Raw genomic sequence first — 24,175 nt, 5'->3', positions numbered from 1 at the left:
GTTGTCGGTACGTTAAGACACCTTGCTAATGTGTGAGTGAAAGTTTCTAGTTTAATGACGGGCTGTATTTTCGAGTAGACTGCTATAATCTTCGCATTATTTTCTATTTCCACACATGCACGGGTTAGCACTGCCGTTGTGGAATAGCGCAGATAAAAACAGAAACGTGGTACTCGGTGTGTTCATCACAAAACGGCATTTTGCTGTACTGGAAAACGATAAATGTACCGTGTTACAGTCTAGGGTAACTTGCTTCTCGCTTTAGTTAGTAAGTATTAGGAATGAATAATTACTGTCAACTGATGTTATAAAAGTTTACCACATATGTGTTTTCAATTTTCCCATGGTTATGTATTTACCAGGCTTTTTAATATGCTTTACCAGACCTCTCTGTGCTTTGCAATGCTTCCCTGTGCTTTACCAGACCTCTCTGTGCTTTGCAATGCTTCCCTGTGCTTTACCAGACCTCTCTGTGCTTTACAATGCTTTCCTATGCTTTACCAGACCTCTCTGTGCTTTACAATGCTCCCCTATGCTTTACCAGACCTCTCTGTGCTTTACAATGCTTCCCTATGCTTTACCAGACCTCTCTGTGCTTTACAATGCTTTCCTATGCTTTACCAGACCTCTCTGTGCTTTACAATGCTTCCCTATGCTTTACCAGACCTCTCTGTGCTTTACAATGCTTCCCTATGCTTTACCAGACCTCTCTGTGCTTTACAATGCTTCCCTATGCTTTACCAGACCTCTCTGTGCTTTACAATGCTTCCCTATGCTTTACCAGACCTCTCTGTGCTTTACAATGCTTCCCTGTGCTTTACCAGACCTCTCTGTGCTTTACAATGCTTCCCTATGCTTTACCAGACCTCTCTGTGCTTTACAATGCTTCCCTATGCTTTACCAGACCTCTCTGTGCTTTACAATGCTTCCCTATGCTTTACCAGACCTCTCTGTGCTTTACAATGCTTCCCTGTGCTTTACCAGACCTCTCTGTGCTTTACAATGCTTCCCTATGCTTTACCAGACCTCTCTGTGCTTTACAATGCTTCCCTATGCTTTACCAGACCTCTCTGTGCTTTACAGTGCCTAACTACACTTTACCATGCTTTCACTGTAGTTTACTCCACTTGTTCTCGCTGTCCCAGCAGTTGGGATGGTGTTATAATTGCTGTGTTGTTGTTTCCTATAGATATTTCCCTAGCTGTGTTGGAGATTGCATTTCTGATTAAAAGTGACGTTTGTGGACGCTCTTTAGCCTGTGCTTTGTCTAGTGAAGTGTGTTTGACAGTCCCGACTTTGACGACACTGGCAGCCACCGGTTTACAAGAACGTGGGGTGGTTACATAAAGGCTAATTGCTGCTGTTGTTGGGATGGTGTTATAATTGCTGTGTTGTTGTTTCCTATAGATATTTCCCTAGCTGTGTTGGAGATTGCATTTCTGATTAAAATCTTGAATTGCACCCCCTCTAATAGGAACTCCCTGTGTGGCATAGATCCAGCAGTGCTTTTTAAAAATGTTCCCTTGTTCAGTCATTGATTGTAACACTCTATACAGAATGAACTCCCTCAGCTTCATAGACATGTTTATTTTGAAAGCTGCTGTATAATGTTCCCTTGTTAAATATTTTTGCACCCCCTCTATATAGAATGAACTCCCTCAGCTTCATAGAGTCCAGTGAAAGCTGCTGAATAATGTTCCCTTGTTAACATATTGAATTGCACCCCCTCTATATAGAATGAACTCCCTCAGCTTCATAGAGTCCAGTGAAAGCTGCTGAATAATGTTCCCTTGTTAACATATTGAATTGCACCCCCTCTATATAGAATGAACTCCCTCAGCTTCATAGAGTCCAGTGAAAGCTGCTGAATAATGTTCCCTTGTTCTCATATTGAATTGCACCCCCTCTATATAGAATGAACTCCCTCAGCTTCATAGAGTCCAGTGAAAGCTGCTGGATAATGTTCCCTTGTTATCATATTGAATTGCACCCCCTCTATATAGAATGAACTCCCTCAGCTTCATAGAGTCCAGTGAAAGCTGCTGAATAATGTTCCCTTGTTAACATATTGAATTCCACACCACTTTGTAGTTTTTAATGTGCTTAACGAAAAACTGATACAAATTGAAAAATGTGACATTTCGAAAGCAACGTGAAATACTACTGCAGTACCATTATGGTACTGGTACTGTTGGTGAGGTTCTGGTACTGTTGGTGAGGCACTGGTACTACGTAGACACACAAACAAAAACCCAGTTAAACCATTAAATGAGAAATAGTTTAATACAAAATGTAGTAAAATGAAAATTGAAAAAAGCGACAAAAAAAAATATGAAATGATAAAGATAAGAAGCCAGTTTGTAAAAATTTAAAAAAAAATAAAATAAAAAAACATCTTGCTCGTTTGGTTCAGTAGCTTATTGATCCCAGAATCTCATCAAAGGCTTCTTGAAGGATCCCAGGGTGTCGGCTTCAACAGCATTACTGGGGAGTTATATAGCTTAATTTGTAACATTTGATGTTTTAAATGAATTTGGGCGACCCCCTTCTCCCCCCTCTCAGTGGTGTCAGTAGAGATGCTGTATTCTTGAAAGACACTTGCCATGTGTTTCCTGTGCAGTCGAGTAATGAATTAAACCGGACCTTGACGATGGCATTCCAGGTTGCCACACCTCCAGAACCCCAGACCTTGACGGACGAACAGCCCTGGTCAGTCTGCCTTGACAGGACGGCGCTTCCAAACGGGGTGTCTCACACTGCCCTCCTCTGCAGGTAACAGCCCCACTTTGCCATTCCTGCCAGCTGTGCCCTTGTGAAACCTGACCCCAGTACATCTGCACGGTGATTTTGCGCTCTTCAAGGTGTAATGAATGGCTTTTGATCAGACTGGCTGATCAGCAGCAGGGCTAGTGTGAGTTTGTAACCCTGCTCAAACTCCTGGCTCCTGATCATTGCAATATTAATAATAATAACAGACTTCATTGAGGGGAGCTCTGAACCCCAGGACTGGGTGCAGCAGCAGCAGGGCAGGGCTAGTGTGAGTTTGTAACCCTGCTCAAACTCCTGGCTCCTGATCATTGCAATATTAATATTAATAACAGACTTCACTGAGGGGAGTTCTGAGCCCCAGGACTGGGTGCAGCAGCAGCAGCAGGGCTAGTGTGAGTTTCTAACACAGAGAAAAGGCAATGCTGACAATTTAGTTTAATTATTATTATTTGCTTTTTTTAAATGAAGGCTTGTTTTAAACTTGATAATACTTTTTTTTTTTTTATTATTGTTACTGTAAATAGTTTGAATAAAAATAAATGCTTGATTTGTATCAGGTTTTATTCCTGTGTCGTTCTTTCCTATTTCCAGCAGGGGGCTCCATACACAGCTGTGCTGTGGTCTTGCATCATGATGAATCCCTTCACCCCTACAAGTCCCACCTTTATCATTACTTGTCACAACACACCTTTGCAGAGAGTTGATACTTTTAAATATTTAGGTGCTAATATCAATGCAACTCTTAAATTTAAAAAAACACATGAAAGAAATACATAGTAAACCTAGGATTGCTGTATGGCCAGAGGCATTGCTCACATTTTACATCAAGATTTAAATTAGCAAAGCACCTTTTGTTTTCTGTGCTGGACTATAATGATGTGATTTATATGACTGCTAGTAAATATTTGCTAAAGACTGATACGACTCTGAATTTGTAGAGTTTGTTTTTCAGGGCAGTCTTTCAGACCATCACTATACCTTGTGTTCGAGGCGTTGGTGTCACCTGATAATCAAAGGGAGTTTCAATGAAATGGGATTCTTTTTAAAAGGGGTGTTTAACAGACTTGCCTGTATGTTTGAGTCATCTCTTCCAGGAGTTTACCTTGGGTGTAATAGTGTCTGTGGAACCGAATGTTTTAAAATTGCCAACGGCAACAAGCTCTACTGGAAGGAAATCTTTTGCTTCTGAATCGTATTGTGATTAGCCACAGTCTAAAGCTCAGGTGTGTCTGATTTAAACTCACAGTAAAGTCAGGGATGGGTCAAACTGCTAAATACTAAATAATATTATAATCTCGATCGGTCTGTGCATTCAATCATCTTAGTCCTGCACCAAGCATACTGCTGGAAGCCAAAGCTTCAAGTATTGTGTTCAGTTCTGGTCACCTCTCTACAAAAAGGATATTGCCGTTCTAGAAAGAGTGCAGAATCAGAATTATTCCGGGTTTAAAAGGCATGGCTTATACAGGCAGGCTAAAAGAATTGAATCTATTCAGTCTTGAACAAAGAAGACTACGCAGCGATCTAAAAAGTATTGACAGTGTCGACCCAAGGGACTTTTTTGACCTAAAAATGGGAAATCCGGAGACTTCCCTAAAAATGACCTACAAATGGGGAATCCAGAGACTTCCCATCGTCAAATTCAAAATGTGTGCTTCCACTGTCTGAAGAAGCCCTGTGGGCGTGTTTGATGTGTGGAGTTTTTTGTAAAACGTGTGTTCCGTGTTTTTGTAATTTGCAGTTTTTAAAACGAGCTAATTATAGCTCACACGGCCTTTTTTTTCCCAAAAAGAATAAATAAAATGAAAATAAACGGGTTAGGATTGCACTTGTGAGACAGATTGCAAAGTAGTAACAGGAATGGACTGAGACTCCTGTTGCATGGCAGTGTCACCCATTCCAGGCTTTACTACCAGCTTGACCAGGTGTGTCTGGAGAAAAAAAACATTTTTTGTAAAAAAAAACAAAACAAAAACAAACACTCAATGCCGAGAATTTTATTTTCTGTATCAAATTCTTACTCACTCCCCTGCAAAGATATCTACAGTTCAGCGCATTTATTTTAAAAAAAGGGTTGAAATGAACAGATTGCATTTAGAGTAACATTAAGATGGATTATATTTCCTTACTCAAAACACACACTGTATATACACACACACACACACACAGCTACGGTACTAAAACAGCTATGCGTCACACTTAATTTTAAGGGCAGTTTCAGTTTTGTAAAAGCTGATCTCTTCAGTGCTTGAAAAGTATATTTTAAATAGACACCATTTCAATGACAAGAACTGATCAAACACAGCTGTGTAACGATCTGATCTTCTTCCTATTGGTTTATAAACAGGTTTGCTCTACATTAATTTAACACTCGTGAATTTGTTCCCAGGCCAGTTAATTAAAATGAAGTTCCAAAATAAAGCGTGGCTCAGTACAGCATGGATAGGATCATACAGGGATGGGAATAAGACTCCTTCCAGGTTTTACTACCAGCTTGATTAGCCACAGTCTAAAGCTCAGGTGTGTCTGATTTAAACTCACAGTAAAGTCAGGGATGGGTCAAACTGCTAAATACTAAATAATATTATAATCTCGATCAGTCTGTGCATTCAATCATCTTAGTCCTGCACCAAGCATACTGCTGGAAGCCAAAGCTTCAAGTATTGTGTTCAGTTCTGGTCACCTCTCTACAAAAAGGATATTGCCGTTCTAGAAAGAGTGCAGAATCAGAATTATTCTGGGTTTAAAAGGCATGGCTTATACAGGCAGGCTAAAAGAATTGAATCTATTCAGTCTTGAACAAAGAAGACTACGCAGCGATCTGAAAAGTATTGACAGTGTCGACCCAAGGGACTTTTTTGACCTGGGGTCACAAATGGAGATTAGATAAAGGGGCATTCAGAACAGAAAATAGGAGGCACTTTTTTTACACAGAGAATCGTGAGGGTCTGGAACCAACTCCCCAGTAATGTTGTTGAAGTCGACACCCTGGGATCCTTCAAGAAGCTGCTTGATGAGATTCTGGGATCAATAAGCTGCTAACGACCAAACAAACAAGATGGGCTGAATGGCGCAGGGGTCCCCGAGGGTCTCCCCTAGTAAAGGCACGGCCGCGTTTTGTGAAGGGGGGAGTCACACAGTCAGGGGAGCGTAGGGGTCCCCAAGGGTCTCCCCTAGTAAAGGCACGGCCGCGTTTTGTGCAGGGGGGAGTCACACAGTCAGGGGAGTGCAGGGGTCCCCGAGGGTCTCCCCTAGTAAAAGCACGGCCGCGTTTTGTGCAGGGGGGAGTCACATAGTCAGGGGAGCGCAGGGTTCCCCGAGGGTCTCCCCTAGTAAAAGCACGGCTGTGTAACTTTTAGAAACATTGAGGAAGCACCTGCCAACCGAGAGCCTGCTACGTCAGCTTCCTGTCCCAGTCCTTTAAGAAAGAGCTGGCAAGTGGATTGCAGCAGAGAGCTGTTACTCATTACGGTATGTGTGTGCTGCCCTGTAGAATGCGCAGGGAGGGGCTGGGTGCGTTGGCGCAGTGCCCAGCTCTGTCCGCTAGGAGATGGTCCTGCTCTTGGTCAGCTGCTCGGCTGCCTGAATGACCCGGTAGCGCTCGCGGAGGTTCCGCCGGCGCACGTGCTCGTTGGTGATCTCCTGGACAATGCTGCCCGGGAACCAGCCCTTCTGACCGTCAGTCAGGCGAATCCCTTCACACCAACCTGCAGGGAGGAGGGGAGGGAGGAGTGAGAGAGAAGCAGAGGGAGAGGTGGAGAAGGGGGAGGTGGGGAGAGAGAAGGAGAGGTGGGGAGAGAAGGGGTAGGGAAGATAGACAGGGAGAGGAGGAAAGAGAAGGAGAGAGAGAAGGAGAGGTGGGGAGAGAGGAGAAGGAGAGAAGGAGGAATTGGGGAGAGGGAGAGAAGGAGGTGGAGAAGGGAAGGGGGAGAGGGAGAGGAGGAGGTGGGGAGGAAGGGTAGGGGAGATAGACAGGGAGAGAGAGAAGGTGGGGAGTAAGGGAGGGGGAGAGGTAGAAAGGGTAGGGGAGATAGACAAGGAGAGGAGGAGGAGGGGACAGAGTGTAGAACAAGAGAGTCAGAAATGCATGGATTTACTGGGTCTATAACAAGGATCCCAGAATGTGTTTGTGTTTTCCTCTGCTATCGTTGAGTCAGGCCTGCTCGCTAACCTTCTGTCGTCTTCCTCAGCACATTGACGACATCGGTGCGCTCCAGACTCAACTCGTCAGCCTGCTGGGCTGAGTATGCCTCGATACACTGAACCTGTGGACAGTCTGAGAGAGGGAGAGAGAGTTATGCTATAGTACCCTACATATCCTTATCAAGATCTGCTATATATTATAAAGACATTTCAGAGGGCTGGATCTCATCAATATCAGGGTCTAGTGCTGTATATTATAAAGACATTTCAGAGGGCTGGATCTCATCAATATCAGGGTCTAGTGCTACATATTATAAAGACATTTCAGAGGGCTGGATCTCATCAATATCAGGGTCTAGTGCTGTATATTATAAAGACATTTCAGAGGGCTGGATCTCATCAATATCAGGGTCTAGTGCTGTATATTATAAAGACATTTCAGAGGGCTGGATCTCATCAATATCAGGGTCTAGTGCTGTATATTATAAAGACATTTCAGAGGGCTGGATCTCATCAATATCAGGGTCTAGTGCTGTATATTATAAAGACATTTCAGAGGGCTGGATCTCATCAATATCAGGGTCTAGTGCTGTATATTATAAAGACACTTCAGAGGACTTTATGGCAGAGTCTGTGCTATGTTAGTACAGGACAGTATGGGACAGTCTGTGTTTTACTCACCCCAGTCCTCGTAAATAGTCTCATCATTGCATTTCTCTGGATCACCAGGATTAGGGAACGCTGCCATCCAGCGATGCATATCCGATCTGGGGAGCAAACCGGAACAATCAGGTGTTGCAGAGACCAAAAATCTGGATTTATTACATTCACTAATACAGGACCGCCTGCACAGTGCACAAGAATCGCATCACACTGCCTCTGCTATGAGCATGGAGTTGGGGTTGGATTGAAGGGGATACTGACTGGTTGGGGTTAGGGGTGGGGGTTGGGTTTGGGTTTGGGTTTGGGTTTGGGTTGGGGTTTGGGGTTGGGGTTGGGGTTGGGTTTGGGGTTATGGTTGGGGTTTGAGGGGATACTGACTGGTTGGGTGCTTTCAGAAGACGTTCCATCATCTTGCCCTGGTGGTTCTCCAGTAGGGTCAAGTAGAAGCAGTGATCCAGCCCGGCGCCCAGAGACGCCTCCTTATTGGACTGAACCTGAACCAGAGATCGATGGGCATGATCAACCGCCACATAGCGGTCACCACTAGGAGGCGACAGAGAGAGAAAACAAAAACAAGAAACATCAAAACAGTATTCAACACTTAACAGAGATTAGTTTAGAAATACTACATGAAACTTGAATTCAATGACAAACGTTTTGACAAATTTACGAGTTGAAATATGCTTTATTATTATTATTAGTAGAGTAGTAGTATTTAAAATTGAAAAACTGAAATACTGCTATTATGGCTTCCGGTTGCCCTTTTGCGATATCATTTTGTAGTTTTTGATTACATGACATTAAATAAAATGTCTAAATGTAAATGGTCTCTCTCCTACAATTCTCAGCGGTGCTAAGCCTTTGGCCAGACCTGTGGAAGCTCCATTCCCCTGGCCCTCACCTCTTCTTGTTGGTGATGAGAAGTAGGTCATTGAAGAGGAAGAGGTAGACTGGGCTGAACCTGGGCCTGGAGCTGAACACGGTGCCCCCCCTCACCACCTCCGACAACTCCCCTCGCTTCTCCAGGTACCGGGTCTGAGAGATGAGAGGCAGGGCCTGCGGACAAACAGACAAGAAGAGCGGGCATCAGGCAAAGAGACGCCCACGCTTTATTTTCGTCCTGTAAAACCTTTCAGCTCCTTAGCGTGCCGTCTGTTCCTCTTTTATCTCGTTTTGTAATACAGAACGACGGGCTGAAGATGGAAGTCGTTTAACCCTTTCGTGGTTGTGGAGGCTGGCTGGCTGAGGGCGAGCTGCTTGACCGCAGTGCAGCAGTGTTGCTGGACCCCGCTTACTTTCAGCTTGTCGAACTCCACCCTCTTGGCGATGTGGATCAGCTCCTCCACCTGTTTCATCTTCCCCACCTCGCTGTTGCACTCCGCGATGATCTGGGGTGGGGAGATATTTAAAATAAAAAAACAAAGTATGGTAAAGTGTAATAGTGAATGCATGATAGAGCTAAGCTATGTAAAGCACAGAGAGGTCTGGTAAAGCACAGGGAAGCATTGTAAAGCACAGAGAGGTCTGGTAAAGCATAGGGAAGCATTGTAAAGCACAGAGAGGTCTGGTAAAGCATAGGGAAGCACTGTAAAGCACAGAGAGGTCTGGTAAAGCATAGGGAAGCATTGTAAAGCACAGAGAGGTCTGGTAAAGCATAGGGAAGCATTGTAAAGCACAGAGAGGTCTGGTAAAGCATAGGGAAGCACTGTAAAGCATAGGGAAGCATTGTAAAGCACAGAGAGGTGTGGTAAAGCATAGGAAAGCATTGTAAAGCACAGAGAGGTCTGGTAAAGCACAGGGAAGCATTGTAAAGCACAGAGAGGTCTGGTAAAGCATAGGGAAGCATTGCAAAGCACAGAGAGGTCTGGTAAAGCACAGGGAAGCATTGTAAAGCACAGAGAGGTCTGGTAAAGCATAGGGAAGCATTGCAAAGCACAGAGAGGTCTGGTAAAGCATAGGGAAGCATTGTAAAGCACAGAGAGGTCTGGTAAAGCATATAAAAAACATGACAAACCAGGGTAAGCTCTGGTAAATGTATTTTATAACCATGAGATCGTGTTTGATCTCTACCCGTTTCTGGTAGGCTGTTTGCAATGGTGCGGCTCCCAGTTGTATAACGCTGCGTGGATCGCATCATCACTCTAGACAGCCCCTAATCCAGAAGATTATAAAACAGCAGCGACCCTCTCTGCAGCTCCCTTACCTTGGACACAGAGACCAGGGCTTTGGAAGCAGTCTGCTCTTTCCTCGTCCCCTCCTCTGTCCTCTTCAAGATATTCTGTTAAAAAAACAAGACAGGGTCAGCAAAATGCTGTATCTGCTGCCTTGAGTGAAATTCTACCAACCCACAGCAGCTCAGTCTATTAATTAGTAATTAGTCATTTAGTCATTTATCCAAAACGACTTCCAGAGACTAGGGGGGTGAACCCTGCATCATCAACAACTGCTGCTGCTGCTGCAGAGTCTCTTCCAATAGGACCTCGTTTGTTTGGCGTCTCATCCGAAGGACGGAGCACAAGGAGGTTCAGTGACTTGCTCAGGGTCCCACACACAGGGAGTCAGTGGCTGAGCTGGGATTTGAACCTCCTGGTAGCAAGTCCCTTTCTCTAACCACTGGATCAGCCTCCTATCTCCCCTTCATAAACCGAGCCCAGACTGATTGGGAGTGGCGTCGAGGCCAGTTACCTCCACCAGCATCCTGATGCGGGTGATTCTCTGGAAGGGAAGCAGCAGGAAGGATATGAAGGGCAGCCGCTGGCACTGTGGGGACTCCTGCAGACGAGTGATCACTGAGGCAAACTGAACATTCGTCTCCCTGAGATAGAGAGAGGGGAGGAGGGACGGGGTCAGAGAGAGGGGGGCAGAGAGAGAGAGGGACAAGGGGGAAGAGAGGGAGAAAGGGAAGATAGAGGAGGGATAGAGAGGTAGGAGAGAGGGAGAGGAACCGAGACACATTACAGTTCTGTCCACTTAAAAGTCAAAGCAGAAATATCAAAAACAACCCTCCCCAAAAACCCCAGTGAATTCAGTCTTTATTCTTTTCTTCTTTAAGAGAAAAGCAAAGTGTTGTTTGAAATGAAAGTAACTCTGTTTCCGCGGAGTGAATGCTAATGTCATTGGGAGAAGGGGTGGACCCCCCTGCAATACAGTCAGCACTCACATGAGGGCGCTGTAGGTCTTCTCCTGGTAGATTTGGTTCCTCACGTAGTCAACATACACTGGGAAGTGGTGCTGGGCGTGGTAATGGATAATATCACAAACATCCGAGATCACAAGGCTCTCCTCCACCCTCTCCTCCAGATCCTTCAGGAACCTGCCAGGAACGCCGGGAGAGATGGGATCACGACCGGGGAAAGCACTCCAGGGACAGAAATCAGCCTCCCACTTATCCAAACATTGACGGTATGCGCAGAATAGGAAATGACAATGAAATATATTGATCGCTAATCTCTCCAGACGTACGCAGAAATGTAGGTGTGACGTGCCGTACATGTGCAAACAGACAGACTCCAACCTATCAGCCCAGAATAACTCAACGGCCTGTCAGCCCGTCAGCGCTAACCAGGTCCCAGCTGTTGATTGATCTCAGAACCTTGCCAAGTCGGGTCTTAAAGGAAGAAGAAGAGTCTCCTTCAGCAGCATGACTAGGTAACCCATTCCACCCCCTCACCACTCTCTGTGTGAAGAAGAGTCTCCTTCAACAACATGACTAGGTAACCCATTCCATCCCCTCACCACTTTCCAGCTGTGTCCTCTGGTTTCTGTATTGGTTTGGGCTAACTAAGTCAATGCGTTTTGAGATGTTAAAGATGTCAATCAAGTCCTCCCTGATTCTTCTTTCCAATAAGCTAAATAGATTTGGTTCTTTCATCTTATTTTAACAGTTTAGTCCTTTAAGCCCTGGCATTAGTCTGGTTGCACAGATTTTAAGACATTTTGTTTGGGGTGAGTATAGATCCCTTAGAGGACTTAGGGAGAGGGCGGGGCTTCAACCGAGGGACTGCTGTGATTGGATACAAGTCCTCTTAAAGGCTTGTCATCTAAAGCTCCCAGTTGGACCAGAGATAAAGTCAATGCTGTCTCAGAGATGGTTAGATTAAGTCAATCAAAACTTTTATGTAGCCAGAATGAGTCAATTGAGAACAAATTCTCATTTCCAATGACCTGGCATTCACTACACCAGCACCACAGCAAACAACATGAAATGCCATGAATAAGGATCAAAACAACAGAAGACCCTACTTGACATAACATCATCAGTCCGCGTGCTCCCGGGAGCGCGTGCGGGCGTGTGGGGCACTCGTCACTGACCTCTCGCTGACCTCCTTGACCCGGGTGATGTTGGAGAAGAGGATCTTCCTCTCGCGGATGATGATGGTGTCGCTGAGCTCCCGCGAGCCCAGGAAGTGATCTGTCAGCACGCTAAGAGAGCGCAGGTACGAGGCTTCGGACGTCAGGACCTCGAACATGCTCTGAAACACCGCAGAGAGGGGAGGGGGGAGAGAGAGGGAGAGAGAGGAGGGAGAGAGAGAGAGAGAGAGAGGAGAGAGAGGAGGGAAGAGGGAGGGAGAGGGAGAGGAGAGGGGAAGGAGAGAGGGTGGAGAGGGAGAGGAGAGAGGGGGAGAGGGAGAGAAGGGGAGAGAGGGAGAGGGAGAGGAGAGAGGGGGAGAGGGAGAGAAGTGGAGAGAGGGAGGGAGAGAAGGGGAGAGAGGGAGGGGGAGGAGAGAGGGTGGAGAGGGAGAGAAGGGGAAAGAGGGGGAGAGGAGGAGAGAGCAGAGAGGGAGAGGGAGAGGAAAGGAGAGAGGGTGGCGGGGGAGAGGGAGAGAAGGGGAGAGAGGAGGAGAGGGAGAGAAGAGGAGAGAGGGAGAGGGAGAGGGGTGACACAGAGACACAGGTTAGAAAGAAATTAGAAGTGAAATAGTCTGTGGGGGGGGTTCCCAAACTGGGGGCCGGAGAATGGTTTCAGAGAGAGCCGTGGCTTATACAAAAAGTCTCTCTCAATTGATCCTGACAAAGTAATGATCGACCAAGACCGGCTTAAACACTGGATCATCCTGGAAATAAAAATACTAAAAGAAACTTCCATTCTGTGACAAATTAACATCATTGAGATCTTTTATTTATCCTCATGCAACCCCTGCTAAATGATCTCGCAAAAGTCTACCTGAAGCCATAATAGTACCACAGCAGTATTTCATGTTAGATCTGGAAATTTCTCCATTTTTGTCAGTTCTTTCGTTAAGTATATATGAGGGGAAATTACAAAGCGGTGTGCAATTCAATATGTTAACATTATTCAGCAGGTTTCATTCGACTTTATGAAGCAGAATCAGTTCAATCTACAGGGGACAAAACTTTTGGTCACAGCTGTACGCTGCTCTTGTTTCAGAGCCATTCAAATACTGCCCCCTGGTGGCCCTCCTCACCTCCTGGAATTTGCACTCTGCGAGGGTGAGCTCCGCCAGCACCCCGCTCTCCCGGACGGACTGCAGCTCCTGCCACAGGGAGCTCTGAGGGGGCCCCGTCCGGACCTGGCCCCGAGGAGGCCCCTGGCTCCAGGGCTCGCTGCTGTAGTCCCAGCTGGTCTTGCTGAGGTTGCGGGACACAGACTGCCGCCTGATCTCCTTGGAGATGACCGACTCCCGGTAGGTCTGGTACAGCGGCTCTGTGGGGAAGCAAACAGAACAGCTGTCCTTCCCTCACTTCCAATCAGCGACGAAGCAGTTGCCTTTGTTAGTTTTGGAACATATTGTTCATTCAGAATGACCGGTAACATCATACAAAGGCATAGGGTCAGTTAAAAAACCAACCAACCACCCACCCAACTACCCATGGTAACCACCCACCCCACCAATCAACCAAAAGAAATTTCAGTTGATTGAATCCCTTAATGTTGGAACGCCATTTTAAATTGAACATAAAACCTTAAAAAGACACACAGTCCCAGTAAATGCCTTGTGTCCTCCGATGGGATCGATTTTTCACCTTACCATCCTGCAGTTTGGCCTCCCAATCTATCGACACCCGACGAGTTAGAATCGGCTCACTGAGAGAGAGAGAGAGAGAGAGAGAGAGAGAGAGAGGCTTGTTGGTCCAGTGGTTAAAGAAAGGGAGGTTCAAATCCCGGCTCAGCCGCTGACTCCCTGTGTGTGAGACCCTGAGCGAGTCACTGAACCTCCTTGTGCTCCGTCCTTCAGACGAGACGCAAAACAAACAAGCTCCTATTGGAAGAGACTCTGCAGCAGCAGCAGCAGTTGTTGATGATGCAGAGTTCACCCCCCTAGTCTCTGTAAGTCGCTTTGGATAACAGCGTCTGCTAAATGACTCGTTAATAATAGAGATACTAGGAGTTTAAACTCTGATCTTGTGTCTCCCTCTTGGGTTCATAGCGTTCTCACACAAGCATTGCCAGTTAGCTCAAACACCACACACAACTAAAGCAACTAAAACGCTTTCTAGAGATCCTACAGAAACTGGAGAGAAACCTGCTTCCCACCTCGAGCTCCGAATCGGGGTCCTACATGCAGCAGTAGGGGGCTACGTGTTTGGAAATGTTTACCTGATGTCCTTTATATCATCAAGTTTGTCCCAGTGACTGTCGATCTCATCCCGCTGATCTGCAGGAAATACAGAACGTAAGCTCATAACATAGCAATATATGTATATATGTGTAAAGTTTTTGCTCTGCTTCCCAAATTTTCGGTCTGTTTAACACGTCTTTATCAGCCTGCTTGAAAACAAACAGAGGAGGTAATTCTAGGCTTTTGATGCCATGGTAACCACACTCGCTTATTTCTATTAAAATCTATTAATGTTTGTGATGTTACTATATGATGTAATGATCTGTTATTTCTGCCTATTTCGACTCACAGGCATCGTAGTTACGGAGTCTGATCAATTTATTTTTCGCATTGTACACTAAAGGTTTAAGTCATTTCCGACATAATTTCTTTTGGGACGTTTTGGACACAAATCCATTCTTCAGCTGTGCAGAAGGAAAAGTAAAGAACACGGCACAGAAAACTTCTCACAGATTCTGCCGAGGATGTCATGTCAGAAGGGAATCGCTCCCGTACCTTTAGAGGGGTCCCGGGACAGTGAAGATGGGACCCCTTCCTCTGGACTCGGGGAGCAGGGTCGCCTGACCACAGCGGGGCTGCTGGGGGTGAGATTGAGAGATTGCCGTCCCTCCGCCTGCAGTACCGCTCCCTGGCCACCGTGTGGCGCCGAGTCTGGCCAGGGGGGCTTGCGGGGCAGTCTGGGAGGGAGTGCGGGGGGGGGCGCCTCCTCCTCCTCCTCCTCCTCCTCCTCCTCCACCTCTCTCTCTGTTGACGAGGTAGCCTGGGGGGGCTGCTTGCCTTTCCTGGGAGGCTTTAGAACCGTTTCCGGGGCGACCTCAGGCCTACGGGTTTCGATGGTCGATTTGTAGACAGTATCCTCCGCTGCGGGTGAGTTGGGGGTCTCTGTTCTCGAAGAGGGCTGGGAACTCTGGGAGCCGGACTGACCCCCAGCTGGGCTATCCTGGACCAGTTGGGTCTCCCCCTCTGAGAAGGAGTCTGTGTCCCTCTCTTCCTCCTCTCCCCAGGACTCTCCCGCTGGCACCCACACGAGAATCATTCCAGCCCGCTTCTGGTGACACAGACAAGAGCAGTCCCTCCGGCAGCCACCGGGGGGAAACAGAGATCTGCCTGCCTCCACGCTGCAGCTGTTTGGCTGAAGTTGCTGCCGTTTTGCTTCCTTCCCATCCAGGTCTAAAGATTAAAAACACAATTTATTGTTATTTTGTTTTTTTAATTATTATAAGGGGAAACAGGAAACAGAAACACAACCGGGAGAGACTTCCTGTTTTGATTTACTTGGTTACCGTGGCAACTTTCCACTGTGTAGTTTCAGACATCTGAGCAGACAGCAATTTAAATAAAGTTTCTGTTGTTTAGAGTTGAGAGATTAAGAGGGAGGGAGGCAGTGTGGCTCTAGTGGAGCTGAGGAGGGACTGGGAGGGAGTGAAGCAGTGTGGCTCTAGTGGAGCTGAGGAGGGACTGGGAGGGAGGGAGGCAGTGTGGCTCTAGTGGAGCTGAGGAGGGACTGGGAGGGAGGGAGGCAGTGTGGCTCTAGTGGAGCTGAGGAGGGACTGGGAGGGAGGGAAGCAGTGTGGCTCTAGTGGAGCTGAGGAGGGACTGGGAGGGAGGGAGGCAGTGTGGCTCTAGTGGAGCTGAGGAGGGACTGGGAGGGAGGGAAGCAGTGTGGCTCTAGTGGAGCTGAGGAGGGACTGGGAGGGAGGGAGGCAGTGTGGCTCTAGTGGAGCTGAGGAGGGACTGGGAGGGAGAGAGGCAGTGTGGCTCTAGCGGAGCTGAGGAGGGACTGGGAGGGAGGGAGGCAGTGTGGCTCTAGTGGAGCTGAGGAGGGACTGGGAGGGGGGAAGCAGTGTGGCTCTAGTGGAGCTGAGGAGGGACTGGGAGGGAAGCAGTGTGGCTCTAACGGAGCTGGGAGGGAGGGAGGCAGTGTGGCTCTAGTGGAGCTGAGGAGGGACTGGGAGGGAGGGAGGCAGTGTGGCTCTAGTGGAGCTGAGGAGGGACTGGGAGGGAGGGAAGCAGTGTGGCTCTAGTGGAGCTGAGGAGGGACTGGGAGGGAGGGAGGCAGTGTGGCTCTAGTGGAGCTGAGGAGGGACTGGGAGGGAGGGAGGCAGTGTGGCTCTAGTGGAGCTGAGGAGGGACTGGGAGGGAGGGAGGCAGTGTGGCTCTAGTGGAGCTGAGGAGGGACTGGGAGGGAAGCAGTGTGGCTCTAGTGGAGCTGAGGGTGGCTGTGGCTAGTGGAGCTGAGGAGGGACTGGGAGGGAGGGAAGCAGTGTGGCTCTAGTGGAGCTGAGGAGGGACTGGGAGGGAGGGAAGCAGTGTGGCGCTAGTGGAGCTGAGGAGGGACTGGGAGGGAGGGAAGCAGTGTGGCTCTAGCGGAGGTGAGGAGGGACTGGGAGGGAGGGAGGCAGTGTGGCTCTAGTGGAGCTGAGGAGGGCAGGGAGGGAGGGAGGCAGAGCTGCTCTAGTGGAGCTGGGAGGACAGGGAGGGAGGCAGTGTGGCTCTAGTGGAGCTGAGGAGGGACTGGGAGGGAGGGAGTTTGGCTCTAGCTGAGGAGGGACTGTGTGGCTCTAGTGGAGCTGAGGAGGGGCTGGGAGGGAGGGAGGCAGTGTGGCTCTAGTGGAGCTGAGAGAGGACTGGGAGGGAGGGAGGCAGTGTGGCTCTAGTGGAGCTGAGGAGGGACTGGGAGGGAGGGAGGCAGGTGATAGTGGATGATCAGCTCCTCTGTGTGACCGAGACACATCCCTTCTCGGATACTAAGTCCGTAGTGATTAGCATTCCCTGACCCCCTTCCCTCTCTCGGTAGTCCATCCCCTCACCACTCTCTGTGTGAAGAAGAGTCTCCTTCAGCAACATGACTAGGTAACCCATTCCATCCCCTCACCACTCTCTGTGTGAAGAAGAGTCTCCTTCAACAACATGACTAGGTAACCCATTCCATCCCCTCACCACTCTCTGTGTGAAGAAGAGTCTCCTTCAACAACATGACTAGGTAACCCATTCCATCCCCTCACCACTCTCTGTGTGAAGAAGAGTCTCCTTCAACAACATGACTAGGTAACCCATTCCATCCCCTCACCACTCTCTGTGTGAAGAAGAGTCTCCTTCAGCAACATGACTAGGTAACCCATTCCACCCCCTCACCACTCTCTGTGTGAAGAAGAGTCTCCTTCAACAACATGACTAGGTAACCCATTCCATCCCCTCACCACTCTCTGTGTGAAGAAGAGTCTCCTTCAACAACATGACTAGGTAACCCATTCCATCCCCTCACCACTCTCTGTGTGAAGAAGAGTCTCCTTCAACAACATGACTAGGTAACCCATTCCACCCCCTCACCACTCTCTGTGTGAAGAAGAGTCTCCTTCAACAACATGACTAGGGAACCCATTCCATCCCCTCACCACTCTCTGTGTGAAGAAGAGTCTCCTTCAACAACATGACTAGGGAACCCATTCCATCCCCTCACCACTCTCTGTGTGAAGAAGAGTCTCCTTCAACAACATGACTAGGTAACCCATTCCATCCCCTCACCACTCTCTGTGTGAAGAAGAGTCTCCTTCAACAACATGACTAGGTAACCCATTCCATCCCCTCACCACTCTCTGTGTGAAGAAGAGTCTCCTTCAACAACATGACTAGGGAACCCATTCCATCTCCTCACCACTCTCTGTGTGAAGAAGAGTCTCCTTCCCTCTGTCCTGAGTCTGTCACACCTTTCTTTCTATCTCTAGTTTATTGGCTCACTATGACTGTCATAAAAAGATAAGGTGTGTTAAAAAAAAATTAATAAAGAACGAAAAAGGAATGAGAGAAAGGGAAAGGAAAGACGGGGGTACCTGGTTTGTCATGTACCTCCCTCCCTGGCGACGCCTCACACTCCCCCTGCTCTTTCCTTTTCTCTTTGGCAGGGAGGGAGGACATTTCCTGCGCTGGCTGTGGGGCGGGGGGCTCCGAGGGGGGGGCACAGGCCCCCCTGAGCAGTTTGGGGGGCTTGGCGGAAACGGGAGGGGGACATTTCCCAGCGTTCTTCACGACGTTCTCCTTCTCCTGCTGTCTGAACTGATTCAGAATCCTCTGCACCTTCCCGGTGCTCTCTCGCTCCCCCGCTCGCCTCACGCCGGCACAGCTGACTGTTAGGGGAGGCCGTGTCTCACTCGGGAGGAGGGGCAGGGCTGGCTCTCTCGGTCCGTTCTCAGGGGAGCGGGAGAGGCTCGGTTTGCACGGGACGGCTGGTTTTGGTTTGACAGGGGGGAGGGACCGCCTCTCGCCGGGGTGTGGCTGGGGGAGGGGCATAGACTTAGCGACAGACATCCTGGCTTCTACAGAGAGGTCAGCGCGAGGTCAGGCATCTTTACCTCCTGTAGGAAAAGAGGCCGTTTTGAAAAAGAAGTACAAGTCCTAATAAAGTGGCCAGACAGCCCTTATAGAAGGTTACAGCAGTCAATTTGCATGGTCGTTTTTAATACGATTTCCAATGCCTCCCTGTGCTTTTTTATTACTGTGCAATGTGTTGTCCATTGTAACACACACAGCCATTGTGCAGAATTAGGCTACTGGCTGCTCTGAATACATTTCCTTACCTGCTTATCTGAAAAATGCCCCTTTTTGCAAATGTTAAGCAGTGAAATTGTTCCTCTCTATATACAGATTACCTGTGTCAGGTGATGAGACACAGGCTGGCTGGTTCCCTATATCAAAGATCAATTCCATTCAAGCATTCAACGAAGGTCAATAGCTGCAGTTTATTTGTTCTATAAGTTTATTGCGGTACCCCTTCCATATCCACACAAAGGAACCTATTGTTTGAGAAGTGGAACCACAATATTAATAAAGAAAACAGCAGTAAGAATGTCTATTGAAACTGCTTACAGCTACAGATAGTTCACATTACAGAGATATTGTTTTCGGTTTGGTGTGGCTGCAGCTGGAAATATTCTCTGAAGACCCGGCTATGGAACCCAGTCCTTCCCTTGTCCGGACGCGCCAGGGAGATGATCTGCAAAGCGCGTTGGCGTGACGCGGGCCGCTGCTGAAGCTCTGTTTTTACGCGTTCCCGCCGCAGTCCTTTATTTAAATGTGTCTAAAAATTAGCAGGTCATTTTTTTGTAATCGGATTACTGTTACAAGCTACTGAAAAATGTAACCGCACTACAGTTACAAGTTACTGAAAAATGTAACCGCACTACAGTTACAAATTACTGACAAATGCAATCGGATTACAGTTACAAATTACTGAGGAATGCAATCGGTTTACAGTTACAAATTACTGAAAAATGCAATCGGTTTACAGTTACAAATTACTGACAAATGCAATCGGATTACAGTTACAAATTACCGACAAATGCAGTCAGATTACAGTAACGCGTAAATCCCCGACACTAGGTAGATTTGATCCTCTTTTAAGTAAACTAAGAACCGAAGAACATTTTCCGCAGCTGCTTCCTCGTTCGATCATGTGCCTTGCCTTGCCTACGGTTATTTATATACCTTTCAGGTCGTAATGAATCACTGAAACCTTTTCATATTTCAAAATTCAAAACGCGTGTCATGTAATGTTCCTGCGGAACCTGTAATTGCTCTGATGAAAAATGCACCTGCCGCTGTGAATCGTGAGGTAACAGCCGATGGCCACGACGTATTACCAACACTACCGACGGCATGAATAAAAATTAGCAGTGCAGTGTTTCACAGCTGGAAAAGTGGTTCAAAAGAGTATGACAGACAGACGGCTGGACAGACAGACATCCCTGGGATCTGATATTCTCAATATCTCGCGTCAGATAATGTTAATAACAAGTTTCATGGTAATTGGATTAGCGGTTCTCCAGCTAATTATATATATATATATATATATATATATATATATATATATATATATATATATATATATATATATATATATATAATTGAGTGTTGCGCTTTAAGAATTCTTCGTGAGTAAGCCGCAGCCGCGCATTAAAATAGACACGTCGATACTATGATAAACTATTTGACAAACGCGTGTGTTGCGTGTTGCGGGTGCGTGTTAGTGTGCACAGCACAAGCACACGCACACGCACAAGCACACGCACAAGCACACGCACACACACACATTCCCCACAGTCTCTCGCATTCAATTACCACCAGTTCGCTACCGATTGACGTTTAACAGCAAAAGTTTCTGGCTTTCAAAATCCCACAGCAAAAAAAAAAACAAAACACAAAAACAGGCATGTCTTTGTGTTTGAAACAATAGTGTTTTTCTCAGCTGAACTTGCTAAAGATTAAGCGCTTGTATTGACGCGTTTGTGACTCATTAACCTGTATTTTACGGAGTTTGTGAAAAGTGGTTCTGGGTTTTGAGGCTCCAAAACCGAGCTCGGTTTTCTGTACATCTCTATTGACCTGGCTCTGAGCAGCTGTGGGTTTGTCTGGAGAATCCTGAACAGCCTGCCTCATTTCTCTGCAATCCTGTGACAGTGTGACCTTTCATCAGACACACCTCTCTCTGTCTCCCTCTTAAAGCAGGTAAAAAAAAAAAAAAAGGTCACACTGTCACAGCTCGAAGCCAGATAAAGGCTGATTCGGAAAACAATGACAATACAGTAACAACAACAAAAAAATAAATACATATAATCCAGCCTCTCTACAGACGGGCTGTGACCGCGACTGTCACCTGACCTTTCTATCGGGCTGTGTTGTGTAAACACCTCGCCCGTCTGCCGGGTACGGTCCGGCTACAGTAACACCCCTTGGGTGGGCATTTGTATGCAAACAATGTTTGGAACATCATAATATTTCAATTTGAACCCTTGATAGAGATCACAATTTCTAGCATGCTCAGATGCCCCGTGCGCTTGCCTCAGACCTATCTAAAAGCATAAGAACGAAGTGTACAAACGTCTTTATTATTATTAGTATTCTTTATTACTATATACCCCGGCAGCAAAAAAACGCTTTTGAAACCACCGTGGCTGGCATACATTGCTGAGATAGTAAAGGATTATCTATCGGCGCCGATGTGTAACCTTTGAAATATTCTATCAATTCTCTCACGCAGGTAATCTCCGTGCGTAACTGCAACTCTATTATCTGCCCTTGGACAGAGACAAGGGCAGGTGGAACAGGTTTCTGCTCAGAATATAGACTGACTCAGTGAACGAGGAAACAAGCCTGGAAGTATATATATATTTAAATTCCCTGAACTGTTTGCATCACGGTTTTGGTTGAGAACTGCTTTGCTGATTCCCTGCGCGTCTGGCAGATCGCTGAAACGCTTCCTCTTAAATACAGGCAGGAAACCGAAGATTTTGCAATGCTGGTGAATGACAACTGTGCTTGCAGGCTGTTCTCTATGGGGACTCGTGTAAAAAAAAAAAAAAAAAATAAGCGTTCATATTTTAACATCTTTTTAAATGTCTTTAATAACATCTTTAAATGTGCGCATTCAGATATAATTTATAAATCTAGTTACAAGATTCAACATTTAGCTAACTGTTAACTGGCCAGCTAAATCTGGAGTTTGTATGCAAATCAGCCTCGCCCGCTTTGTGCTTGGATTGGCATTTGTAATGCTAATTGGGTAATATGCAAATTTCAGCATTACACAAGTCAATCAAATTGGTTTCGCAAGCGGGGAGAGAGGGGGGGGGGGGAGACATGTTAAAATATTAACTTTCTTTTACACACGCACTACATAGTCCTCATGCATTACTGTAGGTAAGACTTCGGTACCCCTGAATCTTCGATCCCGGGGGCACATATATTCCGTGACACAGGTACAAACCCATTTCTCTTTCGCGTTTTTGAAACACGCAGCAAAATGAGAAGAAAAGGAGAACCCCGGAGATTGGGAGAGTCGGACTAGCTTTGGAGAAGTTCTGTGTTTTTACCGCATTTCACGGTTCTATAAAACAAAGCGGTGTGTAATTCAGCTGGTTTCGTTCGGCTTTACGAAGCAGAACGAGTTCATTCTATAGGGAGATGACGCAAAACTTTCGGCCAGGGTTGTAAGAGCAGTGCCTGATATTTCTAAATGGAAACGGGTGTTTGTTATGTAGTAAACAACAGATTTGAGTCATCCTTCGATTGGTCTTCTGTGCCGCACCATGATGCGTACAGATCTTCTCCTTAACAGAGCGGCTGTAAATATCTCTTGCCCTCTGTTATCAAAACAATGTTAGAGCTGACTTCAAATCTGTTTAAGAGCTGAAAACAATCACAAAGGTCTAATTAAGCTAATGATCAGTTTAATGAAGAGTTTAGTTCAGTAATTGAGAGTTCAGTTAGAATGAAAACCGGCAGCCAGAGGGGGTCCCCCAGGACCTGGGCTGGGAACCCTTCGTCTAGCCATAGATCGTCAAGCAGGGAAACTACACCGTGGCTCCGATTCAGACTCTGAATGAGGTACTGGGTGCTTGTGTGGTCAAGAGTGTGTCTCACTTCCCAGTCGTGTGCGTAACAACAGACCTTGCCAGTGCAGAATGATTTAACCAGTGCTTGTCCAGTTAGCTCAGTGACTGGTTGTAGCTTACAAAATAATGCGATACTTTTTTTTTTTTTTTTTCTGAAACCAGATGTTTTTTAAATTCTTTAAGAACGTGTTTCTTTCAAAACTCCACAATTGAGACCTACGCCGTGAACGGACGTGCAGGACAGGTGAAGATTCATGACGTTAACTCGCTTCGAGACGACCCCTAAGCTGCTGCTGTCTGGCGCCTAAACATGTCCTGCGCTGTAGGTCAACCTCACTCTAGCGGTCCAGCCCAGGGTTTCCCAAGCCCGGTCGTGGGGACGCCCCTCTGTGTCTGCTGGTTTTGCCAGTCTCTCGCCAGCAGCACCATGAGCCCACCGCAGCATCACCAGCAACGACAACACAGTGGATTCGGATCAAACATTGTACAGACAGCCGGTGGCCCTCGCCTTATTGATTGATATTAATGGCGGCAGTATAGGATTAAGGGCTTAAGGTTCGGGTTGGGGTGTCGGGAGAGGATTATTCATCGTTTTATTAACAACAACGTGATAGCTATTCAGAGCGCACTGACCTGACAGGAGAATTTCGTGTTACCTTTGAAAGAACAGCATAATTCGCATAATAACACAATAGAGATTAAGCAGATGTTTCCGGCTGGTTTTCGGTTCATATAGAGCACGCATATCGCAAAGAGGCGAAGTTGCAATATAGATAATACAACAAAGGCACTCCTTCACTTACCCTCAATCATTGCCATGAAGAGACGCCATACACTGCGCTCCGGATCAAAGTGCGCTGGGTCTCCGCTCGATTCGAAACATCCGTTCTGAAACAAAATCCTTCACACCAATAATAATAATAATAATAATAATAATAATGTACTATATTGCAATGTGCATGGAAGATTCGGGAGCGGAGACGGCCGGAGTGCCGCGCTGTTCTGCTTGCTGTTAGCCGGAGAGAGGGCGGGTTGCAGAAAGAGAACGGCTCCTCCACACGGGGATGCTTCCTTATGTTTCCGAGGGATCGCGTTGCTCCAGAAGCAGGCGTGCTCGTAGAGTAAAGAGCGGCACAGCCCACGGGGAATGAACTGCGCTCAGCTATCCCGGTGCAGGCGCTGTATCGCTTCCCTGTGTGTGTGTGTGTGTGTGTGTGTGTGTGTGTGTGTGTGTGTGTGTTGTGTGTGTGTGTGTGTGTGTGTGTGTGTGTGTTGTGTGTGTGTGTGTGTGTGTTGTGTGTGTTGTTAAAAAAAAAAAAGAGTAACACCGGGCCCGCAGGCCGTCCCGCCTCGCCTCTCTATTCTCTCTCCCTCAACCTCTCATCTCTAAACCAAACCCAAAACCAACGGAGAGAGATACCCCCCTAGAGAGATAGAGAGAGGGATTTGGAGAGGTAGAGGGTTGGGTTGGGTTGGGTTGGGATGGGGGTATGCCGTGCTTGTCTATTACCCGGCAAGCCCCGAGTCCAGATGTAAGACGGGGGTTGTAATTAATTATAACACCCCTCACAACGTTGTTCTGAGAGGCGCTGCGCCATTCTGATAAGGAAGTTGCTGTCAAAAAAATATTTA

At 47.1% G+C, this 24,175-nt stretch overlaps 1 protein-coding gene across 3 annotated transcripts; it reads right to left on the bottom strand.

The window, feature by feature from the left end:
• Window positions 1-5,844: 5,844 nt before the first annotated feature.
• On the bottom strand, window positions 5,845-23,754 carry arhgef15a (Rho guanine nucleotide exchange factor (GEF) 15). 3 transcript variants are annotated; one of them, XM_041238151.1, is made up of 16 exons: window positions 23,347-23,754; window positions 17,987-18,508; window positions 14,652-15,326; window positions 14,135-14,192; window positions 13,566-13,621; window positions 13,002-13,240; window positions 11,887-12,047; window positions 10,736-10,888; window positions 10,261-10,390; window positions 9,779-9,853; window positions 8,871-8,963; window positions 8,477-8,631; window positions 7,954-8,118; window positions 7,594-7,679; window positions 6,941-7,045; window positions 5,845-6,476 (listed from the first exon to the last, which is right to left on the bottom strand). In XM_041238151.1, exons 2-16 carry the CDS (start codon window positions 18,459-18,461, stop codon window positions 6,313-6,315), a joined length of 2,790 nt encoding a protein of 929 aa, XP_041094085.1. In that variant the 5' UTR covers window positions 18,462-18,508; window positions 23,347-23,754; the 3' UTR covers window positions 5,845-6,312. The 3 variants fall into 3 exon arrangements, with proteins under 3 accessions (XP_041094085.1, XP_041094088.1, XP_041094086.1); XM_041238154.1 differs by lacking the exon at window positions 23,347-23,754 and adding an exon at window positions 17,812-17,899 and having other exon boundaries at window positions 17,987-18,076; XM_041238152.1 differs by lacking the exon at window positions 17,987-18,508.
• Between the last annotated feature and the right edge of the window lie 421 nt (window positions 23,755-24,175).

Source organism: Polyodon spathula, chromosome 48 (genome assembly GCF_017654505.1).
Source record: "Polyodon spathula isolate WHYD16114869_AA chromosome 48, ASM1765450v1, whole genome shotgun sequence".
Taxonomy (NCBI): domain Eukaryota; kingdom Metazoa; phylum Chordata; class Actinopteri; order Acipenseriformes; family Polyodontidae; genus Polyodon; species Polyodon spathula.
Note: the sequence above shows the minus strand (reverse complement) of the source record. Positions and strands in the feature narration are given on the sequence as shown.